At 45.7% G+C, this 22,860-nt stretch overlaps 1 protein-coding gene across 1 annotated transcript in view; it reads right to left on the bottom strand.

Moving 5' to 3' along the window:
• Sema1a (semaphorin 1a) overlaps window positions 1–22,860 on the bottom strand; it is a 102,345-nt gene that overhangs the window by 38,677 nt on the left and 40,808 nt on the right. Inside the window, exons 2-4 of the mRNA XM_080285790.1 lie at window positions 8,956–9,055; window positions 8,112–8,157; window positions 1,160–1,330 (exon numbers count right to left, since the gene is read on the bottom strand). Of these exons, the coding sequence (XP_080141916.1) occupies window positions 1,160–1,330; window positions 8,112–8,157; window positions 8,956–9,055 (317 nt within the window). The remainder of the gene's footprint in view (window positions 1–1,159; window positions 1,331–8,111; window positions 8,158–8,955; window positions 9,056–22,860) is intronic.

The following is a 22,860-nucleotide window of genomic DNA, read 5'->3' as shown; positions in this document are numbered from 1 at the left end:
CTCCAACTCACTCCCCTCTCTGTAACGCACTCTCTACTCTCCAACTCTCTCTTAATTCACCCCCATTTCTCTCTAGCTTTCTAATGCTTACTCTCTACTCTCTATCTTACCTCATTCCCCTCTCTCTAGCACACTTGCAACCTTCTCTAGCTTTCTCTGTCTTACTCCTCTCCTTATAGCTTCTTTCAGCCCTCTCTAGCTGTCTCGAACTCATTCCTCTCTCTCTCTAACTCACTCCCCTCTCTCAAACTTACTCTACAGTCCTTTCTAGCTCTCTCTAACTCACTCCCCTCCCTAGCTTATTCCTGTCTCTAACTCACTTCTATCTCTCTAGCTCACTCCCCTCTCTCCAGCTCATTCCTCTCCCTTTCCAGCTCTCAAACTCTCTCCCTAAGCTCCAGCTCTCTTTAACTCACTCCTCTGCCTTCATCACTTGCTTTAGCCCTCTCTCTCCCCACTCCCCTCTCTCCCTAGATCTCTTTCCCCTCCCCTCTCCCTCTCTCTAGCCCTTCTTTCTCCCTTCCCTCTCTCTCTAGCTCTTTTCTTCTCCCTCCCCTCCCTCTCCAGCTCTCTTTTCCCCCCACCCCTCTCTCACTAGCTCTCTTTTTCCCCTCCGCTCTCTCTCTAGATCTTTCTCCTCTCCCCTCTCTCTCTAGCTTTTTTCTCCCTTCCCTCCCTCTCTAGCTCTTTTTTTCTCCCTCCCCTCCCTCTCTAGCTCTCTTTTCCCCCCTCCCCTCTCTCTCTAGCTCTTCATTCTCCCTCCCCCCTCTCTCTAGCTCTTCTTTCTCCCTCCTCTCATGCTTTAGCTATTTTTTTATCCCTCCCCTCCCTCTCTAGCTCTCTTTTCCCCCCTCCTCTCTCTCTCTCTAGCTCTTCTTTCTCCCTCCCCTCCCTCTCTAGCTCTTCTTTCTCCCTGCTCTCTTACTCTAGCTCTTCTTTCTCCCTCCTCTCTTTCTCTAACTCTTTTTTCTCCCTCCCCTCTCTCTCTAGCTCTTCTTTCTCCCTGCTCTCTTACTCTAGCTGTTCTTGTTCCCTCCTCTCTTTCTCTAACTCTCTTTCTCCCTCCCCTCTCTCTATTTCTTCTTTCTCCCTTCCCTCTCTCTCTAATTTTCTTTCTCCTTGCTCTCTTTCTCTAGCCCTTTTTTTTCCCTCCACTCACCACAAGCTTGTACTCCCTGCACTTGGGGTTATAGGAGTTGGTGCCACAGAAGAGGTACAGTCCCCGCGCCTTCTCCGTCAGCACCCGCACGTAGTTCTGGCACACCTCGTCCGAACCGCCCTTCATGTAGCAGTTCTGTTGCGTCTCCCTCAGCGGGTTCCACTCTATACGCTGGAAGACGAAGGGAAATTTTAGTGGATAGGAAGAAAGCTGGAAAAAAAGAAGAAAAAAGCTGTAAACAAAGGGAAATTTTAGTGGACAGGAAGAAAGCAGATTCAAAAAAATAATCAAAAATGAAGCTGTAAACCTGGGAAAATTTTTAGTGGACTGGAAGACAAGGGGAAATTTTAAGTGCACTGGAAGACGAAGGGAAATTTTTGTGGATAGGAAGAAAGCTGATAACACGTCCTGTAAAACAATAAGAAATTTTAGTGGATGGGAAGAAAGCTGATAAAATATGCTGTAAAACGAGAGGAAATCTTTGTGGATGGGAAGAAAGCTGATAAAACACCCTGCAAAATGAAGGGAAATTTTAGTGGATAGGAAGAAAGCTGGTAAAATATGCTGTAAAACGAGGGGAAATTTTAGTGGATGGGCAGACACAGCAAAATATAAGTGGATAGGAAGAAAGCTGGTAAAAACACGCTGTAAGACGAAGGGAGATGTTAGTGAACAGGAAGAAAGTGAGAAGGAAAACCGGAATTTCTGTGGGTATATGGGGACTACAAGATTATTCCCCCCCCCCTTTTTTTTACTGCCAGGAAGAAGGAACCAAAGGCCAGGAGCCCGCAAAACGTTCCTTCCAAGAAAAAAGCAAAGACAATACGAAAGACAGCCAAACACCCCATATAGCCCTGCTAGGATTACAGGACAGCGCTACCCCTCCCAGCAAAGGAAGCTACCTGGGCATGGTGTGAACTCTTGACCTGGCGATCTCGAGTCACACACTTTACCACTGAGCCACCCCACTCCCCATACGAGGACTAACAGGGCATTTTAGTGGTCAGGAAGAAAGAGGGCATGTAAATGGACTGGGAAAAAGTGGTTATTTTTGAGGGTACATTTATCTATTAACCAGTCAATTTATCTCTCTCTCTCTGTATATATAGATAGATAGATAAACAGATAGATAGACAGATAGGGTGAAATATATAAACAATAACTAATAAAACCAGAAACCGTAATGCCTCACATAAAATAATATGTGCATACTAAATTCGAAGCACAAGACCCTAAAAATTTTTAAAAATATATATTACAAACTAAAACACATAACTGGCGCAAAATGCAAAACACATAAAAATATATGGGTATCGCTTTTTTTTTTTTTATCATGGAATCGGCAACTGGGTAGGGGTGGGGGGGGTAGGGGTGTCGAAAAAAATGCGCAAAATCCGAAAAGGCTTTTAAAAGTAGCCGTCTGCCATCAGGGTGGGGCAAAAAAGGTAGGCAGCTGGGGCATTCACAGAGGGAGGAAAGGGAGGGAAGGGGAGGAAAGGGAAAGGAAGGTAAGGGACAAGATGGGAAGGGAAGGGACGGGATGGGAAGGGAGGGGACGGGATGGGAAGGGAAGAGAATGGAAAGAACAGGGGAATTAAATGGAATGGAATGGAAGAGAAGGGAGAGTTGGAAGGATAAGAAAGGGGGGGGAAAGGGAAAGGAAGGTAAGGGAAGGGATGGGAAGAGAATGGAAAGGACAGGGGAAGAGAATGGAATGGAATGGAATGGAATGGAAGAGAAGGGAGAGTTGGAAGGATAGGAAAGGGGGGGGGAAGGGAAAGGAAGGGATGACAAGAGAATGGAAAGGACAGGGGAATTAAATGGAAGGGAATGGAATGGAAGAGAAGGGAAGGGAAGAGAAGGGAAAGTTAGAACGTGGAAAGAAGGAATGGAAAAGGGAAAAAGATAAGGAATATTGAAAGGGAAGGGAAATGAAGTGATGTGAATGGAAGGGAAGGAAGGGAGGGACGGAAAGTGAGGGGAAGGGAAGCGGTATGAGGAGTGATATTATGGTAAAAAGGCGATTGGAGAAGGGAGAGAGAGAGAGAGAGAGAGAGAGAGAGAGAAAACGACTAATAAAAAGTTTGACATACGCATAAACAAACATAAACACACACACACACACACACACACACACGCAGACAGACAGATAGATAAAACAGACATGATAGATAAAAAGACAAACAGACAGCAGAATTTTACATAACTAAAAATCTCCAATCACCTCTTACGGATTCAGATTATCGCGCGTAAAGACAAGGCCACACCCCCGACCGGACACCCCTTCCACCAATCCACCAGGCGCCTTCAGTTTACAGGTAAATTAAAGAAAGTGAAATAATCTCTCTCTCTCTCTCTCTCTCTCTCTCGGTATCAAGTTAGTGAGCACATTATTAGGAAGAGTAATAATATGCTCTCTCTCTCTTTCTCTCTCTCAACCTCCTCACCAAACGCAGCCACTTTTCATCTCTTCTCTTTCTCCCATTTCCTTTCTTTTCTTTCCTCTTTCTTACTCCCTTCTTCCCTCTCATCCATCTTTCCTCTCTTCCTCACTCCTCCTCACCTTTCCTCCTCTCCCCTCCCCACTCTCTCCTCCCTTCCCCTTCCTTCTCTTCTCTTCTCTTCCCCTCCCCTCCCCTCTTCTCTTCCCCTCCTCTCTTTTCTCCTCCCCACCCCCTTCCCTCCCTCCCCCATCCACTCTTCACCCACTCAACTGAAACCACTGAATAATTTAAATGGGAGGAAGGGGAGGGGAGGGGGGAGAGGAGAGGAGAGGAGGGGAAGAGAGAGGAGGGAAGAGAGAGGAGGGGAGAGAGAAGGAGAGGGAAAGAAGGGAGGGGGAGAGGAAGAGAGAGGGGAGAGAGGAGGAGAGTGAAAGAAGGGAGGGGGAGGGGGAAGAGGGAAAGAAGGGAGAGGGAAGGGGAGGAGAGGGAAGGGGAGGAGAGGGAAAGAAGGGAGGACAGGGAACGAAGGGAGGGGGAGGGGGAGGAGAGAAAACGAAGGGAGGGGGAGGGGGAGGAGGAAAGGAGGACAGGAGGGAAGTGAGAGGGAAAGAGGTGGAGGAAAGAGGGGGGGGAGAAGGGGTGATGAGGAAGGCAAGGAAATGGGGGAGGAAGGGAGGGGGAGAGGAGGAATGGGCAACAGACAGGGTGGAGGGGAGGAAGGGGAGAAGGGGGAGGAATGAGGTCAGTAGAAGAGAAAGAGTGGGAGGGACAGGGAGGGGGAGGGAAAAGAAAGTATGGAGAAACGAGTGGAGGGAGAGTGGAGGAAGGAGGGAAGAGGGGAGAGGAGAGGGGAGGAAAAGGAGGGGAGAAGGAAGGAAGAGGGGGGAGGGAGGAAGAAAAGGATTGTAGCAGGAGGGGAGACGAAGAGGGAGAGAGGGGGAGGGAGAGTGGAGGGGAGGGAGAGTGGAGGGGAGAGAGGGCAGTAGGGGAGTGAGAAGAGAGGAGAGGGAAAGGGAGGGGAAGGAGGATGTGTAGGGAGGAAGGGGGGAGAGGGAGGGCACAGAGAAGGGTACGAAGTGGAAGAAGAGGACGAGGAGGAGGAGGAGGGGAGGGAGGGAGGGAGGGAGGGAGGGAGGGAGGGAGGGAGAGAGAGAGAGAGAGAGAGAGAGAGAGAGAGAGAGAGAGCTGGGACCAGTGAATCAATGTGTATCAATATTCAAAACCCCCCCTCCCTCTCTCTCTCTCTCTCTCTCTCTCTCTCCTTTGTAAGAACATGCTGGGGGAGGGGTGAGGAGGAGTGGGGGGAGAGAAATGGGGAAAGAGGGGAATGGGGGAGAGGAGAAAGAGGAGAGAGAAGAACGGAAAGGAAGGAAGAGGAGGTGAGGAGGAAACGAAAGGACACGGGAGAGAAGGGAAGGGGAAAAGGTAGGAGATGGGGAGAGGGGAGAGGAAGAGGGGAGGGGAGCGGAAAGGGGGGGAACAGGAGTGAGAAAGGAAGGGAGGGGGGAAAGAAGTGAAGGGATGGGAAGGGGAAAATGGGAAAGGGAAGGAGGAGGGAAGGAGAGGAGGGAAGGAGAGGAGGGAAGGGAAGGGGACATCATAGAGAGAGAGAGAGAGAGAGAGAGAGAGAGAGAGAGAGAGAGTTATAAACAAATGGAAAGTACATAATTAAAAACGAGCTAATTAAAGAGTAAAAAAAGAGCAAATTAAAGAGTAAAAAAAGAGCAAATTAAAGAGTAAAAAAAGAGCAAATTAAAGAGTAAAAAAAGAGCAAATTAAAGAGTAAAAAAAGAGCAAATTAAAGAGTAAAAAAAGAGCAAATTAAAGAGTAAAAAAGAGCAAATTAAAGAGTAAAAAAAGAGCAAATTAAAGAGTAAAAAAAGAGCAAATTAAAGAGTAAAAAAAGAGCAAATTAAAGAGTAAAAAAAGAGTAAGTCCAAAAAAAGAACGAGTCCAAAAAAAAGTTCAAGAACAAAAAGAAGCGAGTACAAATGAAAGCGAGTCCAAAAAAAGAGCGAGTCCAAAAAAAAAGAGAGCGAGTCCAAAAAAAGAGCGAGTCCAAAAAAAAAGAGAGCGAGTCCAAAAAAAAAGAGAGCGAGTCCAAAAAAAAAGAGCGAGTCCAAAAAAAAAGAGAGCGAGTCCAAAAAAAAAGAGAGCGAGTCCAAAAAAAGAGCAAAGAATAAAAAGAGAGCAAGAATCCAAAAAAGAATGAGATAAAAAATGGAGTCCAACTTTTATGAAGAAAAATGGCCAAGAATCTGAAGGAAAGATTACGTGTGAAAAAATATATTGAATTAGGTGAGTGAGAGACGGCAGGGGCTTTGATGTGTGTGTGTGTGTGTGTGTGTGTGTGTGTGTGTGTGTGTGTGTGTGTGTGTGTGTGAGAGAGAGAGAGAGACCTACCATATTCTCCCGTTCATCCTTTTGTACCCCCCCCTCTCTCTCTCTCTCTCTCTCTCTCTCTCTCTCTCTCTCTCTCTCTCTCTCGGGGATACCCATATAAATTCCAATTTAGTATATAATTCTCTCTTGCTATTGAATTATCATGACGTATATGTGAAAGAGGAAAAAGAGAGGGAAAGAGAGAAAGTGAGAGAGGGAGGAGAGAGAGAGGGAGGGAGAAAGAGGAAAAAAGGGGAGAAGATGGAAGAGAAGGAAGGAATGGAGGAAGAACTGGGAAGGCGGGAGAGAGAGAGAGAGAGAGAGAGAGAGGAGAAAAGAATGAAGTCCAAGAAAGACAGGAAGGGAGGAAGGAAGAAGAATCAAGGAGGAAACGAGGAGGGAGGGAGGGAGGGAGGGAGGAGGAGAAGATGAATCAGAAGGGAAGAAGGGCAGAGGGATGAGGGAAGGGAAGAGTAAAAAAAAATCGGGGGGAGGGAGGGAGGGAGGGAGGGAGGGAGGGAGGGAGGGAGGATGGATGGATGGATGGATGGATGGATGGATGGAAGGAAGGGAGGAAGGGAAGGTAGGAGAAAGGAAGCAAGGAAGGAAGGGAGGAAGGGAAGGTAGGAGAAAGGAAGGAAGGAAGCAAGCAAGAAGGAAGGAAGGAAGGAAGGAAGCATGCAAGCAAGCAAGAAGGAAGGAAGGAAGGAAGCCAGCAAGAAGGAAGGAAGGAAGGAAGGAAGGAAGCAAGGAAGAAGGAAGGAAAGGAAGGAAGGCAGGAAGGAAGAGACAAGGGGATGGAGACGGAGGTGGGAAAAGGAAGGGAGAAAGGAGAGAAAGAAGGAGGGAAGGAAAAGGTAGGTCAGACGGAGGGCTAGAGAGAAGGAGGAAGGAAGAGAAAGAGGAAGGAGGGAGAGAGGAAGAGAGAATAAGGAAGGGAGGGAGAAAGGAAGAGGGGAAGAGGAAAAGAGGGAGGAAGGAGAAAAGGTGGAAAGGAGAAGAAAGGAAGGAGAGAAGGTGGAAAGGAGAAGAAAGGAAGGAGAGAAGGTGGAAAGGAGAAGGAAGGATGGAAGGAAGGAGAGAGGGAAGGAGGGGGGGAGGAAACAGTTCAGAGACTCAAGCATAACTGGATTAGGTTGCAAATGCACGTATCAAGCTGCAACAGAGAGAGAGAGAGAGAGAGAGAGAGTGCCCCAGCCCATTAACATCACACAACAGCCGTGTATAATGACTCTCTTAGTATACATTACTTCCACGGCTCTCTCTCTCTCTCTCTCTCTCTCTCTAAAGGTTAATCCATAATTCCTAAAACCTGAAGTTATTCCTGAAGCCATTAAATTTTCACACACACACACACACACACACACACACACACACACACACACACACACACAAACTACCTTCAAAAACACACAACAATCAAAACAAACCACCACCACCACCATCATTACCACCACCACCATCATTACCACCATCACCACCACCACCACAACCATCATCATCATCACCACCATCACCCAAACTGTGTCGGTGATGACTGTGTGTATAATTAGGGTAAAGGAAATGAAAGGAAATGGGGTGATTGGCAGAGCACCTTAGTAATTAGACTCAATGATGACCCTATCTGACCTGCATTCATTTCTACCTCATTTCCTTCACAAATATAAAATATCGCAATCGTTGGTATAGATAGATAGATAAATAAAAGATAGATAGATAGGTAGGTAGATAGACAGATAGATAGACAGACATACAGACATACACACGGTATTTATTTGACTACATACATACGCAAATAAACACATGGATAGATAGACAGACAGATAGATAGATAGATAGAGAGATGGACAGAAGAGACAGACAGATAGATAGATAGAGAGATGGACAGAAGAGACAGACAGATAGATAGATAGACGGATCGATACGCTGATAGACAGACAAATAAAAAGACAGATAGACAGAGACAGACAGACACACAGGCGAATAGACACACTGATAGATAGAGTACATATACCGATAGATAGATTAAGCCAAACAGATAGATAAATTACATATATATACCGGATAGATAGACACAGATAGATAGAGACACACGGACAGACAGACATAAACAAAACTATACTCACGTTCTGTTCTTGTAGATCAGATATACTCAGGTTATAGATCACGTTCCTGAAAGACATAACGAAGCAGGTGTTAGTGAGGAAGAAGAACATACAGAACGCGAAGAACAAGATATATATGAACCCACAGAACGCGAAGAACAATATATATTCCTTGGATTTTCGCATAATTTCAGTTTTTTTAATCACAGAACCAAAAAAAAAAAAAAAAAAAATGAAAGACGATACTATACACAATAATACATAATTAATTTTATTGGTATACACTGAAAGAAAATATACACTCATATACATACACATACACACATACGTACACATACACTCTATACATACATATATACGTACACATACTCTAAATATTACACATACATATATCATACATACATTCATACACACATACATACTCTATACATATATTACACATACATGTATACACACATACTGCACATATATACATACTGAACATACACACACACACCACACCACCACAAACACCTCCAAACACCACCCCACATATAAACCACACCACCACACACCACATCACACCACAATGCACAACACCATCACCACATCACACCGCAATACACCACATCACACCACACAGCAACACACCACACCACAACCACACATCCGAAGTCACCAGAGCGCTTCCCGTACCACGTCACAACTCTCTCTCTCTCTCTCTCTCTCTCTCTCTCACACACACACACACACACACACACACACACACACACACAATCACCAAAATTTCACTCTCCCACACACACCACCAAAAGATCCCCACCCAAACCACACACACACACACACACACACACACACACACACACACACACACACACACACACACCTGCCGCCAACGAGGAGGGAGCCAGTGGAGTCGTGGAGGACCAGCTTGAAGTGTTCATCGTGGGTGGTGTTGCCGAGGAAACGGTGAACTTCGTGATCCTCTGTTCAAAAGAAGATGAACATTGTTAGTTATATCTACTAGGGGTTTATCTATCTATCTATCTATTTATCTATTCATCTATTTATCTATCAATCTATCTATTTGTTCACTGTCACGGAAAAAGGTGAGCTTCGTGGTACTTAGCCCAAAGAACAGATACATACTGAAGTTATCTATCAGTCTATCAATCTATCCATCCCTCTATCTATCTACCTGTCACAAGCTATCTATAAATCTATCCATCCTTCTATCTATCTACCTGTCACCGAGGCTACCGTTCAATCTATCTATCCATCCTTCTATCTATCTATCTACCTGTCACTGAGGCAATCGTTCAATCTATCTACCCATCCTTCTATCTATCTATCTAAGTCATATTTGGTCATCATAAGCTCCTAAGCACATCATTAACAATAATTACTAAGTAGGAAGTTTCACAAAAATAAAAAATATGCATAAATAAAAAATTAATTAATGAAACTATGAATAAAATAAAAATAAATATAAGACATTTTATTACGCTTTATTTCCTCCTTTATTTCATTACTTTCTCTCTCTCTCTCTCTCATTATCTCCCTCCCTTTCTCCCCTCCTCTTTCACATTGCCATTCTCCTCCCTCCTCCTCTCTCCCTCCCTCCCTCTCTCCTCTCCTCCCCCTCCCTCCCTCTCTCAATTTACCAGCTTTCCATCAACCCTTCCACTTTCACCCAATTCATCCTCTCTCTCTCTCTCTCTCTCTCTCTCTCTCTCTCTCTCTCTCACATCAAGGTAAAATGAGAGAGACTTATTTTTTTTCCTTTGTCCTCTACTTTCATACCACCTTCTTCATCATCATCTTCTCTTCCTTCTTTTCTTCTTCTTCTCTTCCCTCCCCATCTCTCCTCCCCATTTTCATCTTTTTTCTTCTCATTAATAATAATAATAATAATAATAATAATAATAGTAATAATAATAAATAGTAGTAGTAGTAGTAGTAGCAGTGGTAGTAGTAATGATGATGATGATGATGATGATAATAATAATAATAATAATAATAATAATAATAATAATAATAATATCAATTATCCATAATTTCCTGGCATTATCAATTCTCTCTCTCTCTCTCTCTCTCCTCCAAGTACCAGCAGAAAGGAATTGTAAGGGAGAAACAAGTAATTGAGCTGAAACTCTCTCTCTCTCTCTTCTGTTTTATTGCTAGTTTCAATTATCGCGAGAGAGAGAGAGAGAGAGAGAGAGAGAGAGAGAGAGAGAGAGAGAGAGAGAGAGAGAGAGAGAGATGAGTGGAGAGGGGAGAGAGTGGGAAGGAGGGAAGAGCGAGGAAGGAAAGTGGAGAGGAAAAGAAGAGAGAGAGAGAAAAAGTAGCGAAGCGGAAGGAAGAGAGAAGCTGGGGGAGAGAGAGTGAGGGGAGAGGAAGGGGAGTGGATAGGAAGAGGGGAATGGGTGGAAAGAGGGGAAGGGGAAAGGAAGAGGGAGGGGGGATTGGAAAGAGGAAAGTAGGAAGTGGAGAGAATGGAGGGAGGGGAGGGGAGGGGGAGGGGAGGGGAGGGGGAGCGGAGGGGGAGTGGGGGAGGGGAGGGGAGGGGAAAGTGGGAAGTGGAGAATGGAGGGAGGGGAGGGGGCGCGGGGGGGAGGGGAGGGGGTAAGGGTCCGATAACAAGCTAGGAAGAAGTAATTTCGCGAGTGGCTGGTTGCTGGCTGATGACTGGGGAGGGGGGAGAATAGAAAAGAGGGGAGGGGAGAGGAGGAGAGGGGAGGGGAAGGGAGGGGAAGAGAGAGGGAGGGAAAGAAGAGGAAGAAAAGGGAGGGGAGAGGGGACGGAGGGGAAGAAGAAGTAGAAGAAAGGGGAGGGGAAAGGTCAAGAAAAGGAAGAAAGGGGAGGGGAGGGGGAAGAAGAGGAAGAGGGGAGAGGGGAAGAGAGAGAGGTAGAGGGGGAGAGGAAAGGGGAGGGGAGAGGAGTGAGAAGAGAGAGGGGAAGGAAGAGAGGGGAGGAGGGAGAGGTTGAGGTGGAAGAGGAGTGGGGAGGGTTTGGGGTAAGAGAAGGAAAGGGAAAGGGGGGAGGAAAGGGAGGGGAGGGGAATAGAGGGGAGGGGAGGAGGGAAGAACAGAGAGGAGTGGGAGGAGAAGGGGGGAAGGAAGGGGAGGAAAAAGAAGGAAGAAGGGGAGGGAGAGGGGAGAAGATGAAGGAAAAGAAGAGGAGGAGGAGGAGGAGGAGGCTAAAACACTTGGTCCGCAGAGCAGTTGGAAATGAATTCAGATTAGATAGATTAATAACAGATAAATAGGTAGACAGACAGGTAGATAGATAGATACAGATAGATAGATAGATAAACTTGCTTTCAAATTCAACCATGTCAATCTGTACCGCAAATGGCCTATCAGAGGAAATACGGATTGGATAGATTAATACGATAGATAGATAGACAGATAGATGGAAGAGGAAGGCCTAAATTCTGATTGTAAAGATAAGTAAAAATATATATATAGCTAGGTAGATAGATAATAGATAGATGATTCATGCAACAGATAGACAGATAGATAGATAGACAGATAGATGGAGGAATTGGGCCTAAATTCTGATTGGGCAAAAAGGCTAGTAATTACATTCTGATTGGCGGGTCTGACATGGAAGGAATGGCGAGTGGTGGGCGCTGTGTGTGTGTGTGTGTGTGTGTGTGTGTGTGTGTGTGTGTGTGTGTGTGTGTGTGTGTGTGTGTGTGTGTGTGTGTGTGTGTGTGTGTGTGTGTGTGTGTGTGTGTGAGAGAGAGAGAGAGAGAGAGATTATATGTAAATGGGAATGCTTTTTATTGTGTGTGTGTGTGTGTGTGTGTGTGTGTGTGTGTGTGTGTGTGTGTGTGAGAGAGAGAGAGAGAGAGAGAGAGAGAGAGGACCGACGGGAGAACGGATGACGAGAATACACCGCTAGTCACGAAGAAGTGCTGTGGAATGCAAGGCAGAACATCTTAACACTGAGCTACGTGAAATAAGCTGCAAAAGGACGAAAATCTGAGCAAAGGTGAGCGAAGAATAAGGCCAATGAAAGGCCAATATTCCTTTGCTGATAATGCAATGTTGAAAGAATATGATGAGATGTTGAAGAGATTGCAGAGTTGAATTTACCATGAGACTGTCAATTGCAATGTGATGGCAGATAGATACACTGATAGATAGATAGGTAGATAGATGGATAGATAAATAGATACGTAGAGTAGATATATACACAGGAAGAGAGAGAGAGAGAGAAAGAGAGAGAGAGAGAAATATGAACTGGAGGTGGCGTTTTTCATTTCATATTTCTTCCTTCTTTCCTTCCTTCCCTCCCCCTTCCTTCTCCATCATCCTTTTTTCCTTCTATCTTCCATCGTTCCTTCTTCCTTCCTCCCTCCCTTCCTTCCTTCTCTTTCATCCCTTTACCTTCATTCTTTCATCGTTCCCTCTTCCTTCCTTCCTTCATTATTTCCTTTTCTCTTTTCCTTCCTTTCCTCCTTCCTTCCCTCCCTCACTTCCTTTCTAACTTTCTCTTCCATCTTTCCTTTCTCTCAGCGCTCCCTCCTCTTCCTTCCTTCCTTCTCTCCTTTCTTCCACCGCTCCCTCCTCTTCCCTCCTTGCTTCTCTCCTTTCTTCCACCGCTCCCTCCTCTTCCTTCCTTCCTTCTCTCCCTTCTTCCACCGCTCCCTCCTCTTCCTTCCTTCCTTCTTTCCCTTCTTCCACCGCTCCCTCCTCTTCCCTCCTTCCTCCTTGCTTCCCTCCCTCACTTCCTTTCTAACCTTCTCTTCCATCCTTCCTTTCATTCAGCGCTCCCTCCTCTTCCTTCCTTCTAACGCTCCCTCCTCTTCCTTCCTTCTAACGCTCCCTCCTCTTCCTTCCTTCTTTCCAACACTCCCTCCTCTTCCCTTTCTCCTTCCTTCCTTCTCCTCCTCTCTCTTCCTTCCCTCCTTCCTTCCTCCCTCTCTCTCTCCTCCCCTTCGAGATAAGTTCAGATTTCCTCCTTCATCATTCAGATAAGCTTGTCCTTTGTAATAATGATGGAGGGAGGGAGGGAGGGAGGGAGGGAGGGAGGGAGGGAAGGAAGGAAGGAAAGAAAGGAGGGAGGGATGAAAGGATGACAGAAGGAAGGAAAAAATGGATGAATGATAGAAAGGAAGGATGGAAGGAAGGGAGGGGGATGAAGGAAGGAAGGAAGGGAGGGGGGGATGAAGGAAGGAAGGAAGGGAGGGGGGGATGAAGGAAGGGAAAAAGGGATGAATGAATGATAGAAAGGAAGTATTGGAGGGAAGGAGGGATGAAGGAAGGAAGGAAGGGAGGGAGGGAGCGATGAATGGATGGATGAATGAATGAATGAAAGAAAAGAAAGATGGAAGGAAGGAAGAAAAGGAAGGAAGGAAGGAGGGGGAGAAGGAAAGAAGGAAGGCCACTGATATACCCGGGCAGATCCAGGGCCGTAATACCAGTGCCACCACGTGAAGGCGCTTAATAAACAGGCTACAGGAAGAGTTTTGTACCCATTATAAATTCTGATGTTTTAATAATGGAATGAGTTAGAAGGGGGACGATGCTAGGGAAGAAAGTTTTAATATAAGCAAACAATCTCTCTCTCTCCCTCTCTCTCTCTCATTTTCTCACTTCCTTTCATTTTAGTTCCGTCCTTCTTTCTTCCTTCCTTCCTTCCTTCCTCCCTCCCTCCTTCCCTTCCTTCATTTCCTTCCTTCCTTCCTCCCCCCTCCCTCCACCTGATATATAGGAGGGAGAGTTTTTAATAAGGGAAGAGGGGAAGAGGGGAGGAGGGGGAGGGGAGATGGAGAAAGAGAGAGAGAGAGAGAGAGAGAGAGAGAGAGAGAGAGAGAGGAAAACGAAGGAAGAAGAATGGAGGAGGAGAAGAAAAGGAGAGGAGGAATGAAGGAGATGAGAAAGAGGAAGTTAGGAAGTAAGGAAAAATAGGGAATGAATGAAGAAAAAGGAAGGAAGGAAGGAAAAGAAGAAAGAAGGAGAAGGGAGAGAATAAGGAAGGGAGGAGTGGATTCCCGTCCTGACTGAAATATTCTCTCCTTTTCTCTCTCTCTCTCTCTCACTTTGTTCATTCATTTTCCCTTCCACTCCGTTTACCCCTCCCTCAATTTCATTTTCTCTCCCTATCTTCTTCCCTCTCCCTCCTTCCCTCCCTCGGTCCTTCAAACAATTATACTCTCCTCCTCCGCCTCTTCTTCCTCCTATCTTCTCTTCCTCGTATTCCTCTTTTTCTTCTTCTTACCTCCCTCTCTCTCTCTCTCTCTCTCTCTCTCTCTCTCTCTCTCTCTCAAAACTAGGCCTGATATTGGTCTCATTTTTTGCCTTGTGGTGACTTCCTTCCTTCCTTCCTCCCTCCCTCCCTCACTATCTGTCTGCCTTTCTCTTTCCCTTTCCTTCCCATCTCTCATTTCTCAGCCTTCCTACTTTTCCTCTCTCTCTCTCTCTCTCTCTCTCTCCGCCTCACTTCCACTCAATATTGTCCTTCCTTCCTTGTCCTCCTTCACTCCACTTTCTCTTTCCTTCCTTGTTTCTCTCCTTCCCTCCTTCCTTCTCTCCTCTCTCCTCCCTCTTTCCCTCCCTCTCTCCTTCCGTCTCATCTCTCCTGTCTTTCCTTACCTGCCTCCTCCACTCCCTCATTTCCTTCTTTCCTCTCCTCTCTCCTTCCTTCCTTCTTTTTTTTCCTCGCTCTCCTTCCTTTCCTCTCTTTTTCTCTCCCTTTATCTTCCCTCCCTTCTGTTCCTTCTTTCCTTCAGTCTTTGTGGTAAACTCTCTCTCTCTCTCTCACCTTCCTTCCATCCTTTTTCCTTACTTCCCTCTCTCCATCCTTCCTTCCATCTTCCCGATATTCATTTTTCCTTCTTTACTTTCCTTCACCTCTCTCTCTCTCTCTCTCTCTCTCTCTCTCTCTCTCTCTCTCTTCCTCCTCACTCCTTCCTTTTTTCTTACTTTCCTCTTTCCATCCTTCCTTCCATTTTCCCGATATTCATTTCTCCTCTCTCTCTCTCTCTCTCCAATCCTCCCTCAAAGATCCTCATATTGACAATTAACGGAGTCGAAATGCGCAGCTGGGGAGGGAGGGAGGAAAGAGAGAAGGAGGGAGGGAGGGAGGGAAGAGGGGAGGAGGGAGGAAAGAGGAGAGTAAGAATGGAGGACAGAGGAAGAAAACGTAGGAAAAGAAGAGATGAATGGAGGGAGGGAGGAAGTAATGTAAGAAAGGCGGTTGATGGATGGATGGATGGATGGATGGATAGACAGAAGGATGGGTGGAAGGATGGGTGGATGGATGGATGGGTGGAAGGATGGATGGAAGGAAGGAAGGAAGGCAGGCAGGCAGGCAGGCAGGCAGGATGGATGGATGGATGGATGGATGGATGGAGGGTGGGAAGGAGGGAGGGAGTAAAGGAAAGGAGTGGACGACGGAGGTGGAGAAAGAAAGGAGAGGGAGAGGAGAAGGAGAGGGAGATGAAGAGGAGAAGACAGATGAAGAGAAGCAAAGAAGAGAGAGGTAGAAAGAGAAAGGAGGGGGAGGGAAGTGGAGTATGAGAGAAAGGAAGGGAGGGAGGGGAGGGAAGGAGAGAAACAAGGGGGAGAGAATGAAAAAAAAGAGGAGGAAGGAGGGGGGGAGGGAGGGAGAGAAAGAGAGACAAGGGAAAAAATTAGAAGAGACAATGACGAAGGGGAGACAAGGGGGAAGGGAGAAGAGTGAGGGGAAGGGAGAAGAGTGAGGAGAAGGGAGAAGAGTGAGGGGAAGGGAGAAGAGTGAGGGGAAGGGAGAAGAGTGAGGAGAAGGGAGAAGAGTGAGGGGAAGGGAGGAAAGGAGGGTGGGAAAGGAATGAAGAATGGAGAGGAGAGGAGAGAAGAGGAGAGGAGAATTATGCGCCTCTTTCATGCCCCAACTAACTGTCTACCCATCTATCTATCTATCTATCTACCTATTGTCTGACCACGCCTCCTGTATGTGTGACCTTAATAAAATGACCTTTTAAGTGTTTATGTCTACACACACACACACACGCACACACACACACTCTTATTCTCTCTCTCTCTCTCTCTCGCACGCACACACACACACACACACACACACACACACACACACGGAGTCGAGGGAACAAAAGTGTAACAAGATTTCCTGCATACGCTTCTTGCCTTAGCCTCTCTCTCTCTCTCTCTCTCTCTCTCTCTCAATCCAGTGAACTCTCTTCAACTTATTCCTTCTGCTTTTCTGTTACAATTTCCTATCTTCACCTCCAATACAGCTCTCTCTCTCTCTCTCTCTCTCTCTCGGTAGTGTGTGTGTGTGTGTGTGTGTGTGTGTGTGAGAGAGAGAGAGAGAGAGAGAGAGAGCAGGGTTGTATCAATTATGTTAATGGGTTCCGCAGGAATTACAATTTACAAGAAACATAATGACGTCTCTCTCTCTCTCTCTCTCATTTAATTTCTCCTTTATAAATCTATCTATTTTGCCTTGCTACTCATTTCCCTCTATTTCTTTCTCTATCTATCTGTCTGTCTATCCTGTTTCTATCCACCTACCTGTCAATCTCTCCAAGTATCTATCTATCAATCGACTTTTTATCTATCTATCTGTCTATCAGGAATATATGAAGCCTTCGTACTGAACTGAACTATTTGGTGTACATAAATGTGTGTGTGTGTGTGTGTGTGTGTGTGTGTGTGTGTGTGAGAGAGAGAGAGAGAGAGAGAGAGAGAGAGAGAGAGAGAGAACTTATATTATTGGCGATAGCAAATAAAAGTGTGAAGGAACTCGGGCCCACACCTGACGTCTGAGATATTTATTAAGCAAGTTTCTCTCTCTCTCTCTTTCTCTCTCTCTCTCATTCTATTTCCTCTCACCAATCATCTTTTTCTCTCCCCTTCTTCTTCCTCCTCCTCTGCCTCTCTTTCCATTCTTCCTCCCTTCCATATCCCTCCTCTCTCCAATTCTCTGCCTCCCTCTCTCCTTCCTTGTTCTTCCCTCCCCATTCATCATTCCCCTCCCCTCCCTCACTCCCCCTCATTCCTCACTCTCTCTTTTCCACTCCCCCTACTCTCTTTCCTCTCTCACTCCCCGGTCCTCTACCTCTCTTTCCCCTCCCCCTCTCCCCTTTTCTCTCTTCCATTTCTCCTCCCCATTTTTTCTTCCTCCTTCATCTCCCCCCACCTTTCTTTCTCTTTCATCCATCAACTCATTCTCCATGCTACTCCCCCTCCCTCTACTCCCTTCCCCTCCTTCACTCCCTCCCACCTTCCCTCCTCCATCACTCCCCCTTATTCCTTCTTCCCATCGTTTTTCCTTCCCCATCCCCCAATTCCCTCCCCCGCCCTTCTCGCCCCCCTCTCCCACCCCCCTCCCCCAACCCATAATGTGAGGTCATGAATTATATCTGAATGTATAACCTGCCTAATTAAGTACCCGTATCTATCTATCTACCTATCTATCTATCTATCACACACACACACACACACACACACACACACACACACACACACACATATTTCACACTGTTGACGGGTGGCGCCTGTTAACAGTGATTTAAGACACTCACTCAAGCCTTCACTTCTTTACACTTCCTTACAGATTCTTACACTTCCTTATAGTTCACGTATCAAGACTGACCCTAGCACACTCTCTTTCCTTCCTTCTTTTTTCTCTTCCTTCCTTCCTTCTTCCCCCCCCTCCCTCCCTCCAGTCAATTCTTTTCCTCTCCTTCCCTTCCCTTCCTCCCTGCCTCCATTCCTTCCCTTCCTCTTCTCTTCTTCCTTCCTTTCTTCCTTCCCTTCCTCCCTTCCCTCCTTCCTCCCTCTCTCCCTCCCTCCCTCCTGTTCTGGCAGAGTTTACAATTATGCATACATTACTTCCTTCCTTCCTCCCTCCCCTCCTTTCCTTCCTTCCTTCCTTCCTTCCTCCCTCTCTCTCTCTCTCCCTTCCTCCCTCCCTCCCTTCTGTTCTGGCACTTTAAAATTAAGCATACATTACACTCTTACAAAAAAAAAAAAAAAAAAAAAAAAATCGACTTTCCGACACCCCACTATAAGGTTGAAATCTCCAGGGGAAGCATGAATAAAAGGTCCTCGTGGTGAAGGGGTTATGCATCCGTGTGAATTTAATCGATGAAAAAAAATGAATGTGAGTCGGTCAGATAAAATGAAGATGAATGAATATGAAGGTAACAGGTTGATGGATGCTGTGATGTGACAATGTGCTCGTTTATCTATTTATATCTATCTATCTATCTATCCAACCATCTATCTATCTATCTAACCAGCCATCCAACCATCTACCTATCCATCTATCTATATGATGGATGCTGTGATGTGGCAATGTGCTCGTTTATCTATTTATATCTATCTATCTATCCAACCATCGATCTATCTAACTAACCAGCCACCCAACCATCTATCTATCTATCTATCTAGCCACCCAACCATCCATCCATCTATCAATCTATCTCTATCCATCCATCTATCTACCTAAATCTATATATCCATCCATCTACCCATGAGAGAGAGAGAGAGAGAGAGAGAATCTATTAATATCTATCTATCCAGCCATCCAACCACCCATCTATCTATAACTATATATCCATCTATCTATCTATAAGAGAGAGAGAGAGAGAGAGAGAGAGAGAGAGAGAGAGAGAGAATACAATACATGGGGTTAAACACACAGAAAACCTCAGTCAGATTAAAATAAGTAAATTTTAAAATGCGCAAAAAAAAATATATATATATATTATTCTCCATCTCAAAAATTCAAAGGATATAAAAAAATAAAAAAAAAATATGGGGATAAAGATCAAAGAGAGAGAGAGAGAGAGAGAGAGAGAGAGAGAGAGAGAATGAAGGATGTAAGAAAATGAGGGTAAAGGCAAAAGAAAATGGAGATCTGCCCAGTTTTGAAGAAAATGGGATACGGGAAAGACGTCATATTTACACTGAGGAGGAGGAGGAAGAGGAGGAGGAGGACGAAGAGGAGGAGGAAGAGGAGGAGGAGGACGAGAAGGAGGAGGACGAGGAGGACGAAGAGGAGGAGGACGAAGAGGAGGAGGACGAAGAGAAGGAGGACGAAGAGGAGGAGGAAGAGGACGAAGAGGAGGAGGAGGACGACGACGAAGAGGAGGGAAATTAAATTAGGATGGAATAGATAAAATGATGAGAAAGAAAAAGAAGAGGAAGAGGACGGAGAAGAAATTTAATGCAATACAAAAGTAGGAGGAGGAGGAGGAGGAGGAGAGGCTGAGAAAGTCTGATCCTGTTATAAGATGGATAACTTGGTATGGAAATGGTGTTGAGAGAGAGAGAGAGAGAGAGAGAGAGAGATACGAATGAAGAGGAGGCGGTGCAAGAGGAAGACAAAGAGGGGCGATGAAGGACAGAGGGAAGAGGATGGAGGAAGGAAAGATGAAGGAGGGTGGGAAGAAGGAAGGAGAGTGGGAAGAGGAAAGAGAGTAGGAAGAAGAAGGAGAGTAGGAAGAAGGAGTGAGGGAAGAGGAAGGAGGGAAGAGGAAGGAGGGAAGAAGAACGAAGTTGAGGAGGTAGAGAGATGGAGATAAGGATGAAGAGGAGGAGGTGGAAGAGGAAAGGAAAAGGGAAAGGAAATAAAAGGAAGGTATAAGAGAAAAGAGGAAGAGGAAGTGCAGAGAAGGGAAGAAAGAGAGAAAGAAGGAAGAGGTGAGGGAGGGAAAGGAGCGTAAGAAAAGAAGGAATGGGAGAGAGGGGAGGAAGAGGAAAGGGGAGACAGAGGGGGTGGAGGAAGAGAGAAAGGGAAGGGAGAAAGAGAAGGGAGAAAGGGGAAGGGGGAAAGAGAAGGGAGGAGGAGGAAATTTCTAAAAGGGAATGACGGGTCGAGGTAGAGCTGACTAGGTGAACACGAGAAGGCTCTCTCTCTCTCTCTCTCTCAGTTCTTTTTCTTCTCCCTTTCCTTCTCTCTCTCTCTCTCTCTCTCTCTCTCTCTCTCTCAGCTATTCATACTCACACAGCCTCTCCAAACTCCCAATATTCCTCCTCTCTTTCTCTCCAATATTATTTTTTCTTCCCTCCCTCCTCTCTCTCTCTCTCTCTCTCTCTCTCTCTCTCTCTCTCTCTCTCTCTCTCTCTCTCTCTCTCTCTCTCTCTCTCTCTCTCGCAAGTTAAGCTATTTCTCTTTTCCTCATCTCTTTCCTCTCTTCCCCATATGTATTTTTCACCTTTCTCAACTCTCTCTCTCTCTCTCTCTCGTGCTTGACTGCCTAGATCAGTGTTGCCAAATCTACTTAAGTGTCATTCTTACCCTCCCCCCATCACCCCCTTACCCCCCTCACCCCTTCCCCTCCCCTCTTTTTCCCTTCCCCTCCCCCTGTCCTACCTACTCCACTTCAAACTTCTTCCTCTTCTCCCTCCTCCTGCCCGGTTCTTACTCACACCTCCTCTCTCTCTCTCTCTCTCTCTCCCTCCTTCTTCCTCTACTCACAAGAAGCCATGAAGGAAGTGACTGAGAGAGAGAGAGAGAGAGAGAGAGAGAGAGAGAGAGAGAGAGAGAGAGAGAGAGAGAGAGAGAATGGGCTGGAGGGAGGTTATTTATGTGTGTGTGTGTGTGTGTGTGTGTGTGTGTGTGTGTGTGTGTGTACGTGGGTCCTCTCACCCATGCAAATCCCTAATCCTGTGCCACAGTCCCATTTATCACCCTTATCTCTCTCTCTCTCTCTCTCTCTCTCTCTCTCTCTCTCTCTCTCTCTTTAAAAAAAAAAAAAAAAAACTCTTAGGTCTCATCAAGCCATATTTCACTTACTGAACTAAAATACAATGAAGCAGGTACAGCATTATAAACAGACAGACAGACAGATGATAAATAGATGGATAGACCGATAGGACAGACAAAAACAGTAGACAGAGGCAGATGGAAAGACGGACGGATAGATAAATAGACAGAGAGAGAGAGAGAGAGAGAGAGAGAGATTCAAAGAGAGAGAATATGAATAGAATGGAGATGACATGTATGAATGTAAGGGGGAGTGAGTGAGGGAGGGGAGGAGCAGGGAGGGGTGATGGGGAGAGGGAGAAGGGAGAGGAAGGGGGCGGATAAAAGAGGGGAAAGGGTGCGCGGAAATGGAATAACTGAAAAAGGGAGGAACAGAGAGAGAGAGAGAGAGAGAGAGAGAGAGAGAGAGAGAGAATGGGAGATATTTCCTCCACTTGGCCGAGCTTCCTGAGAAGTTGGAGGAAGTAGGCAAGAAAGGTCGACTCCTCCTCCATCTTTCTTCTTCTTCTTCCTCCTCCTCCTCCTCCTCTTTCTTCTTCTTCTTCTCCTCCTCCTCCTTCTCCTTTTCATCTTCTTCTTACTATTTTCTTCTCTACCATCTTCTTTCATCTTCCTATTCTTTACCACTCCTATTCTTCACCCAACTCTTTCATCTTCCTCCTCCTCCTCTTCCTCTTCTTCCTCCTTCCTTTCCTTCCTCTTATCTCTCACTGCTTATCTCACCTTCACTCTCCATCTCTCCACTGTCTCTTATTTAATGCTTCTCAAGACTGATTTTTCTTAACTCTCGTTCCGTCTTCACTTATTTCATTTTTCTCGTTCTCCTTTCTGCTTTAATATTCTTCTTCGTCTCCTCCTCCTCCTCGTCTTCCTCCTCCTCCTTTATTTTAGCTTCTATCTCTTCTGGCTTCATCCTTTGTTTCTTTCTTTTCTATTTCAATTCTTTTTCTCGATTTTCATTTATCATTTTCTCTTCCCTTTCTCCAATTCTCTCTCTCTTTCTTCTTTGTCTCTGTCTGTCTGTCTCTCTCTCTCTCTCTTCGTTTCTGCGTCTCTACCTTCTACGTCTACCTTTCCTCCTCCTCCTCCTTCCTCACCCCTCCTTCTCTCTCCATTCCCTCCCTCACCTTCCTCTTCCAAATTCTTCTTCTACCTTTCCTCCTCCTCCTTCCTCGCCTCTCTCTCTCTCTCTCTCTCTCTCTCTCTCTCTCTCTCTCTCTCTCTCTGTCTCTCTCTCTGTCTCTCTCTCTCTCTCTCTTCCAATTTCATGACTTCTCTCCACTTCTTCCTTAAGTTCCTAATCCTCCTCCTATTGCTCCTTCATTTCCTTCTCTTTTAATATCATTTCCTCTTTCCTCCTTCCAAGACATCTTTCGTTTCTTCCTTTACTCTCTTACTCTTTAATTTCCCAACTTTATTTCAAGCCCTATTTCTTTAATTTTAGAACTATCTTACTTTTCCCTCTCTCTCAGTACCCTTTTCTTTCTCTGTGTCCTTCCTTCCTTCCTTCTCTCCTTCCTTCCTACTTTTTTTCTCACCATCTCTCTCTCTTCCTCTTTCCTTTCTGTTTATTCTTTTCCCTCTCTCTCTCTGTCACCACTAGTTCCAACTTCTTTTTAGCTGTCTCAATTTTTCCGATGTTCCCTGCCTCACTCTGCCTTATCCTGCCTCACTCTTCCTTACTCTGCCTCACTGTGCCTCACCCTGACTCACTCTGCCTTGCCTTGCCCTGCCTCACTCTACCTCACCTTACCCTGCCTCACCCTTCCTTACCTCACTCTACCCCACTCTTTCCCCTACCAATCTATCTCTGCCTACCATTTCCTCTCCTCTATATTTTCCTGTTTTTTCTTACTTTTTCCTGCCGTCCCAATCCATATCCTTTACATATTAAAGCTTGTCTATTCCTCGTCCTTTATTCTATGCATCTATTTCTATCCTCGTCTATCTTCTATCAGTATTTTCTATCTCTTCTATCTATTTCATCCACGCGTTCCATTTCTATCTCTTATTTTTTACCATTAATCTCTCTCTCTCTCTCTCTCTCTCTCTCTCTCTCTCTCTC

This window comes from Coenobita brevimanus, chromosome 108 (genome assembly GCF_032717465.1).
Source record: "Coenobita brevimanus isolate Jiangsu-jjx chromosome 108, ASM3271746v2, whole genome shotgun sequence".
Lineage (NCBI taxonomy): Eukaryota > Metazoa > Arthropoda > Malacostraca > Decapoda > Coenobitidae > Coenobita > Coenobita brevimanus.
The sequence above is the reverse complement of the archived record's forward strand: the minus strand, read 5'-3'. Positions and strand labels throughout refer to the sequence as shown.